We start from the raw sequence: 9,230 nt of genomic DNA, 5'->3' as shown, positions 1-9,230 counted from the left end.
TATCCGTCTATGTCTGCTCAAATCCCATAAGACAGATATATTTTTATGTAAAAAACATCTGAATGCACACAATTGTTTAAATTCAGGCAGTTCAGTTTAGATACAAGAACGTCACCCAACGAAAGCAACCCAGTGTTTACGAGTAAGTGCATATATCCCTGTAAGTGTATGTATGCTCATCTGATTCACTCAAGGACCATTAAATAGCTAATGGAGGTCATTCTCCTCCGTTAACAGCACGGCGTGCTGCGAGGCTTCCTATGCAGGTTAACGGTGTCTGTTGGAATCAAATGGTCATGTCGTTCCTCCAAAGCCAGAACTCTTCTGACAGCTTCCTCAAACGCAACCGCAACATTAGTCGCGTCTTTAGCGCTCGTCTCGAAATACGGGTATTCGCCGCTTTCCCTGCACCACTGCTGCGCTTCCTCACTCGTCACCTGCCTCTCCGTCACGTCCAACTTGTTGCCCAGAACCACGAACGGGAAGCTGTCGGGCTCCTTGACGTCGGCGTAGTAGATGAACTCTTTCTTCCAGTTGTTGAGGTTGTGGAAGCTCTGGCTGTCGTCCACGCTGAAGGTCAGCAGGCAGCAGTCGGAGCCGCGGTAGAAGGGCGTCCGCAGGCTGCGGAATCTCTCCTGGCCGGCCGTATCCCAGATCTGCAACGTGACCGTACGGCCGTCAACCTCCAGGTCTTTATTGAGGAACTCCACACCGATGGTGTGAAAGAGATGGGCGTCAAACTTGTTGGTGACGTAACGGTTCATGAGCGAGCTCTTTCCCACTCCACCGTCGCCCAGGAGAATGACTTTAAGAAGGGATGATTTGGATGACATGTTTGTAGTCCTCGTCCTGTGAATTGAAGTTCAGGGACATTTTTAACATCCTCTAAGACAACAATTTATAAGGTGTTTGGAAAAAATGATTTTCTGCTCACCAGGTGCAATTTATTTAATCAAAAATACAGTAAAAATAGCGAAATATTATTACAATTTAAAGTAGCCATTTTATATGTAAATATTTTGTAAAATGTAATTTATTTCTGTGATCAAAGCTGAATTTTCAGCATCATTACTCCAGTCTTTAGTGTCACATGATCCTTCAGAAATCATTCTAATATGCTGATTTGCTCAGTTATTATTATCAATTGTGACCCTAGACCACAAAAAACAAACTGAGACATCTGAAAGCTGAATAAATATAGGACAATATTTGGCCGAACTATTTGAAAATCTGGAATCTGAGGGTGCAAAGAAAAAAAATAAATAAAATAAAATATTTAGAAAATCGCCTTTAAAGTTGTCCAAATAAAGTTCTTAGCAATGCATATCACAAATCAAAAATTAATTTTTGATATATTTACAGTGGGAAATGTACAGTACAAAATATCTTCATGGAAAATGATCTTTTGGCATAAAAGAAAAATCTATCTATCTAGTCACAAATATACCCGTGTACTTAAGACTGGTTTTGTGGTCCAATTATTAACAATGGTTCTTATAATTTTCAATGTAGAAAGCTGTTTTTGCTTTACCGTATTTATTGTGGAAACAAAGAAAAAAGGACAGCATTTATCTGAAGTAGAAAATGTAGTGATACTAATGTCTTTACTGTCATTTTTAATGAAGTTAATGTATCCTTGCTGAATAAAACTATTCATTTCTTTTTTAAAAAAAGAAATCATCATACCTTTTTTCTCATTTCTGTGAATTTTGGTTTGGTTTGTTTAAAATAATGGATTTTAAAATTTAAAATGGACTTAATAAATAAGCTTTCTATTGATGTATGGTTTGTTAGGATAGGACAATATTTGTCCAGAATACAAATATTTGAAAATCTGAAATCTAAGAGTGCAAAAAATGGAGAAAATCACCTTTAGAGTTGTCCAAATTAAGTTCTAAACAATGCATGTTATTAATCAAAAATTAAGTTTTAAAATATTTATAGTAGGAAATTTACAAAATATCTTTACTTAATATCCTAATGATTTTTGGCATTAAAGAAAAAAAATTGATAATTTTGACCCATACAATGTATTTTTGGCTATTGCTACAAATATACCCATGCTACTTAAGACTGGATTTGTGGTTCAGGGTCACAGTTATTGTTGGTGCTCAATTATTAACAATAGTTATTAAAATGATCAATACTGACAGCTGTTTTTGCTTCACCATATTTTTTTTGTGGAAACAAAGAAAAAAGAACAGCATTTATTTGAAATAGAAAAGTTTTGTGATATTAATGTCTTCACTGTCATTTTTAATCAAGTTAATGCATCCACAGTTGTATAAAAGAAAAATTGATAATTTTGACCCATATTTTGTATTTTTGGCTATTGCTACAAATATACCCGTGCTACTTAATGCTGCTTTTGTGGTCCAGGGTCACAATTATTGTTGGTGCCTTTAATAATTATTCATGATTAATTATTAATAATAATGGTTCTTATTAATTTCTTCTTCTTAAAGAAAAAAACAAAAACAAAACAAAACAAAAAAAACAAAGAAAGAAAGAAAGAAAGAAAAAAAAAATCATACCTTTTTTTCTGATTTATGTACATTTTGGTTTGGTTTGCTTGTTTAAAATAACTTAATTTAAACTGGTTGAATTCTAAAAATATAATATATAAACCTTGTTACTGCAACATTTGGGAAAACTAGGGAGAAATTAAGGCTTACCTTTATTGCCTCAAATAATTCATCGTTCAAAACCTGGAATAAAAAATTGTAAATTAGAAATATGATCACAAGATATTGGACTAGTAAAATCAGGATCCATGCAATAGAGATTTTTGTGTTGTTTGCATAAATTATTCCACTTTTTACAGTAATTCATGCTGAGATGTGTTACAGAAAAACTTCACACAAAGCATATTGAATCTTAGTTGTTATTATATCTCAGTGCATACGTTTCTATTGTTGCACTACGATAAACGTAGTTTAATTTTCACATAATCAAAAATAAAAACATTAAATATTGTAACACTGATGTTTAAACACACAAACAATCCTCACTGATTCTATAATATCATATCTGGTCAATCTAGACTAGATTAGATTAGACCAGATATAACTCAAGGTAACTTTACTCTGTAATTTGCATAGTAATGCTGGACATAAAAACCTGTTGTATCAGTAAATGAAGGCGTGAGTAATGTCCATTAAGACTGAACAGGATGGACTCACAGTAGTTTTCTCTCAGCTTCTGGCAGTCGGTCATGTGCTCCTCTCTTCCCTGCATCACATGCAACAGTGTGAATTAGAATTCAGCAACATGCAACACAGCCAGAGTTTAAGCAGCTGGAATGAAGCGGCAAACACAACACCACACACACACAGAGAATGACTTAATTACAATTACACAAGCCTGCTGGGAGAAAACACTCTGCACAGACCTGCAGGGATGATGTGCATCTGTATCAATGTGGTAGAGACTGACTCACAACTTAAAAGTAATTTTCAACACAGCATGAGGGTTAAATGACCTGATTCAGAAATTAATTCAAATGTTCCAGTTTACTCAATTCAAAAATGTGAAAATAATGTGGCTGGTCTATCAGGGCATCATATTAGTATTGCTTTTATTATTATAATTTAAAACTTTTTTTTTTTTTTTTACATATAAAGTATATTACATACACATATTGCATAAGGACAGCACAATACACTACCAGTCAAACGTTTTTTTTATGTTTTTTTTTAAGAAGTTTCTTCTGCTCACCAAACCTGCATTTATTTGATCCAAAATACAGAAAAGCAGTAATATTGTGAAATATTTTTACTATTTAAAATAACTGCTTTTTATTAGAATATATTTTAAAATATAATTTATTCCTGTGATTTCAAAACTGAATTTTCAGCATCATTACTCCAGTCTTCAGTGTCACATGATCCATCAGAAATCATTCTAATATGCTGATTTACTGTTTAAGAAACATTTCTGATTATTATTATTATTTTCATCAATATTATAAAAGTTAAGTACATTTTTATAGGATTCTTTGATGAACAGAAAGATCCAAAGATCAACATTTTTTTCTGAAATAAAAAGCTTTTGTAACATAATACACTATACCATTCATAAGGGGGAAGAAATTATAGAAATTAATACTTTTATTTAGCTAAAATGCTTTAAATTGATCAAAAGTGATGATAAAGACATTTATAATGTTACAAAAGATTTATATTTCAGATAAATGCCATTCTTCTGAACTTTCTATTCTTCAAAGAAACCTGAAAATTTTAATCAGCTGTTTTTAACATAATAATAATAATAATAATAATAATAATAATAATAATAATAATAATAATAATAAGCAAATCAGAATGTTAGGATGATTTAATGATGCTAAAAATTCAGCTTTGAAATCACAGCAGTAAATTACATTTTAAAATATATTCAAATTGAAGTTATTTTAAATATCTAAAATATTTCACAATTTTACTGTTTTTGCTGTACTTTTTGGATCAACTAAATGCAGGCTTGCTGAGCAGAAAATACTTATTTAAAAATCATTAAAATATTAGTGTTCAGAAACTTTTGACTGGTAGTGTATATGAAAGTAATACAACAAAGAGTATCATGTATTACTATTAGAATAATTATAATGCTATGAATTATTACTATTAATAATAATCAATAAAACCCTGTACACATTACCGTAATGACCGTTTGAATCGGGATGTATTAATGACTATTGACTGTAACTATTATATTAGAACATGTTTTCATAACAGTCATTTATTTACAAACTGCTCGCAAAGCAAAAAGATGCTACGAAACCGAGAAACGTTTAACAAACTAAACTACGACGTCATTTCTGATGTTGAAAACCCACCAAACCCATAAATGACTAGTGAGTTGTTGAACTTTTACCTGTAACTAAACCGATAACGTTACAAAGTGACTCAGTCAGAAGGAAATAAACAGATCTGTGTGTATCGCTGCTAACTGTCGCTTTAAAACAGCGAATTTAACACATATTTGAGTTGAAAGCGACTATTTCTCACCTTTAGCTGCTTCTGAACACATCGAGCTTCAGTAACCTGAAATCTTGATTCGATAAATAGAAACAAAACAAGCGATAAAGCGATACATGACGAGTTTCAGTGCTCTTCCTCTGATCTCTGATGGTGCCACACTCGTGCAATCCTATTGGCTGGTGTGTGTCATGTGACCCTGCGGGCTGGTAGTCGATCACGTGATGTGTTGCTACATAAACAAGAGTTCAGAGCCTTGAAGCTGATTCACATTCTTAATGGCAGTGATTACACAGATATTCGTGATTTGTAGGGCAAAAAATAAAGTCTCTAGATTTTTTTAGTTAGAAGTTAGATACTTTGAGGTAAGATCAAAGACTGTAGAATACTTTAAATGGACTTTGGTAAGATGAGTCCCTCAGAATTGGGACATGAGGCTGCTGTAATTGTTTAAATTAATTATAATTCATGGAGTTATTTAACAATTCTGTGAATTAAAAGCACATTTCAAACTTGTTGATTATTCATCATAGCCTATATGCCTTTTATTTCTATTATTACATCTCTTAAATTAAAAATATAGGCCTGTATATAATTCATAGTGTAATTTAGATGTATCAACTAAATTATTAATAAATACTGCACCTGAGAAACGTTTGAATGCTGAGCAAATCCTTTTTAATTATTTTAAAGCCACACTTTTCACTGCTGGCAGGAGCCGTGACTGATTTTAAACCAGCAAGTCCATTACATTCATTTATTCATTTATTAAAGAAACATAAATACAATTCAGGATTTCCAGTTTTAAACAAATACATTTTCATGACTTACAAACTAGATACCTTGCCCAATCATTTAACCTTTCATTACTGAAATCATATAATTACAGTTTTATAAAAAGAGAGAAAAAAATAAATGTTCTGGTTCTGAAACTGAGACAAACTTTTAAAGAGTTTTCATTGAGCCCCAGAGACTTTGAACATTTGTTCTGTGAATCAGATTTGTAAACAGCTTTAAGTTTTTCTATAGTATTTATATTTCATTCAACTATTGAACGGTAAAATCCTCAGAAAATCAACAGTACAGAAGAAAGGAAAGACTGTGTCAGTGAAGGTGGTTGTGAATGTGTGTAGATGTGTGTTAGTTACAGGATCAGAGAATGACACCGTTCCTCTGTCATAGTCCAGATCAACTCTCACACGCTCAAGATCCTGTTTAACAGGAAAACCAAACTGATCAGACCATTCATACTGCACACTCCAGACATCAGTTTTAAAGAAAACACCTCCCTTCCTTTGGTTTGATGCTGTAGTTACTCCAAGACTCCAGACTAGACTCTCTTTAACCTCCACATCCCAGCAGTGTGTTCCTGAGTTAAAACCCTCTGAACCCAGAACACAGGGATAGATGTCAAATCTCTCTGGATTATCAGGAAGCGGTTGTTTGTTCTTGTTGTATCTCACACTGGTCAGATCATCAGACAGGACGAGACGTGGATGTGCAGTGTTTGGATCCAGAATCACAGGAGCTGATGAGACACAATCAACAGCTGCTTTTATTCTGATGTTCATATAATGATCAAGAGTGAACCGTACACAGATTATTATGAATTATGACACTCGTCCTATTGATCAAACATGTAAATGACCGCAATATGGTTGTCAGTTTAAATGTGTTCTGAGCTTGTTACGTGTTTTACGCAGTAGGGGGAGTAACAAAAAAGTAGTCAGAACAGCAGAGTGAAGAGTGAAGATTCATGTTCCTCCTCAGTCCATGAAGATATATACAGAGTTTCCAGTAAACAGTGCCTCGATTCTGCCTAATTTTATCTTAGTACCCTTTGGTAAAGCGGAGTGAGGTATGTGATGTTTACATGTGTTACGTGTTGCAGTTTGTTTCAGAGTCATATGAGCTCGTTTGTACGTATATGTTAATCAGTGAGCTCTGCTTGTTAATTAGTCATTTCATATTGTCTTTATTCACTTTATCATTTATTTTACATCTGTTTCTCTGTAAATGTGAACTTTATCTATCGTATTTTTCTATATATGAGTGTATTTATTGGTTTTGTTGTTCCTTTGTGTAGTTTCACGGTGCTACGCAAACTAAAGCTCAATGGCGCTCTTCACGAGAGAAATAAAGAAAGAAGCACCCGTCAGAAACTCTCTGTGTCTCATATCCCTGGTGAAAAAACCAGCATATGCTGGTAGGTATGTTTTGATGCTGGGATGCTGGTTAGGTAGGTTTTGATGCTGGTTTAAGCTGGTCCTTTGCTGGTTCAAGGGACCAGCATAAACCAGCAAAGGACCAGTTTAAACCAGCATCAAAACATACCTACCAGCATATGCTGGTTTTTTCACCAGGGATATGGATGCCAAAGGGCAGCTACAGTGAAACTCGTCGCTTAAAGGAACCATGCATCTACTACACCGATGCCGTCGTCTTCGCGAGAACACAAAGCTACGGCACGGCCATTTCTTCGTGACGGGGAGCTGGAAGCCATTCGGCTCTACAGTGAGCAGTACTTGGAGCAAGCGGCTGGGGGTCGTGACGTCATCGTAGAGGCTTAAAGAACAAGGACGAAAGGTGGCGGTGTACTGCCGTTCTAAGTTGCAGATGCAGAGTGAGACTTTGAGTGACAAGAGAGTTTAAGAAGATCATATTTCTATGTAAGCTGCATCCAGTTATCCTGAACTCTGTAAGTTTAAACGCTCAAAAGAAATTTTCATGGACATTTGAATTGAAAGGTTAAAAGTTACAAAGGACTTGAAGTTGAAGAAAATAATTCATGCCATGCAACAGATCTATTGCATATGTAATGAAATTAGGTGACTGACAGCCGGATTTACCTATCAGCGACCAGTATCTTAAAAATGATCATTTTACCCCATAAAATATGATCATATTACCCCAATTTTAAAGTCTCTGCACTGGCTACCTATTAGGTTCCGCATCAGCTACAAAATAGCACTTCTTACCTATAAGGCACTTAACGGTTTAGCTCCTGCGTACCTAACTAGTCTTCTACCACGCTACAATCCATCACGCTCCCTAAGGTCACAAAACTCTGGACTGTTGGTAGTACCTAGGATAGCAAAGTCCACTAAAGGAGGTAGAGCTTTTTCACATTTGGCACCCAAATTCTGGAACAGCCTTCCTGATAACGTTCGGGGTTCAGACACACTCTCTCTGTTTAAATCTAGATTAAAGACACATCGTTTTAGCCAAGCATTCAAATAATTAATCTCATAAACTTTTCCTGCAGCTATATCTGATCAAATGTTCATTATTAATCTTTTAGCTCTGGTTTAACAAATCTTCCTTTTCTTAGTTTGAACAGCAGCTACGCTAATTATGTTCCTATTGATTGACATCCCATGGTAACTAGGAATTCACAAGCTCCAGTGTGGATCCAGAACACTTAAGAAGAGATGATGCCAACCCCACAGAGGACTTCAGATGATGCCAACCCTGAAAACATACAGCACTACCGAATTCTGCTACTAATTTATAGTGTTCTTTGTCTGTTTGATTACGTCATTAATTGATCTTTACCACACATCTCTGCCATATGTACATCAAGCTACTACTACATATATTGTAAAAATGTCAATTTGGTGTAAAGCTGCTTTGCAACGATATGTATCGTGAAAAGTGCTATACAAGTAAATCTGAATTGAATTGAATATCTTCAATATAAGGGCTGATTGGTTGTTGCCTGTGATGCGTAACGTCCGACTTTCCCCTTTGTGCCCGTGTTTACGATGGTTACAGGCAGGGATCGGCACCTGCCACCCCAGAATTATCACAGAATAAAATATAAATGTAAGCAGTGTTTCATGTGCTACCTTTCAGCTGCAGCGATGACAGCGTAACGTATCCGATGAAATAATAATAGCATGAAATCAATAAGAAGATGCCGATCACGGAAACTAATAGCAGAGTTAGGTAAGCATCTGGTTGTATTGCAGTTTTCTCGATTGTTAACACAACGTAACTGATGTTAGTTGACTTACATTCCCAAACCATTCATTCAGTGCTAAAAACAAAGACACATTTTTTTTTTTTTAAAGTTTAACAATGAGTAAGTTAAACATTAAGTACCAAAACTGATGACACACCAATCAGAATCTCTGCATCCAACAACGGAGAGAAGAGAGAAATGAACAAATCATTTACATGGGAATTATACTTACACATACAGTATAATTATAGTATAGTACCAGTATATTAGATGATGGAAATTTCACTATT

At 34.7% G+C, this 9,230-nt stretch overlaps 1 protein-coding gene across 1 annotated transcript in view; it reads right to left on the bottom strand.

Moving 5' to 3' along the window:
• The window catches only part of rab9a (RAB9A, member RAS oncogene family), a 5,752-nt gene extending 585 nt beyond the window's left edge, over positions 1-5,167 (bottom strand). The window contains exons 1-4 of the mRNA XM_051103682.1: positions 5,007-5,167; positions 3,183-3,231; positions 2,676-2,708; positions 1-849 (exon numbers count right to left, since the gene is read on the bottom strand). The exon at positions 1-849 is cut by the window's left edge and continues 585 nt beyond it. Of these exons, the coding sequence (XP_050959639.1) occupies positions 231-833 (603 nt within the window). The 5' untranslated portion in view covers positions 834-849; positions 2,676-2,708; positions 3,183-3,231; positions 5,007-5,167 and the 3' untranslated portion in view covers positions 1-230. The remainder of the gene's footprint in view (positions 850-2,675; positions 2,709-3,182; positions 3,232-5,006) is intronic.
• Positions 5,168-9,230: the final 4,063 nt, after the last annotated feature.

This window comes from Labeo rohita, unplaced genomic scaffold (genome assembly GCF_022985175.1).
Source record: "Labeo rohita strain BAU-BD-2019 unplaced genomic scaffold, IGBB_LRoh.1.0 scaffold_536, whole genome shotgun sequence".
In the NCBI taxonomy this organism is placed as follows: domain Eukaryota; kingdom Metazoa; phylum Chordata; class Actinopteri; order Cypriniformes; family Cyprinidae; genus Labeo; species Labeo rohita.
This window is presented reverse-complemented; position numbering and strand designations above follow the sequence as displayed.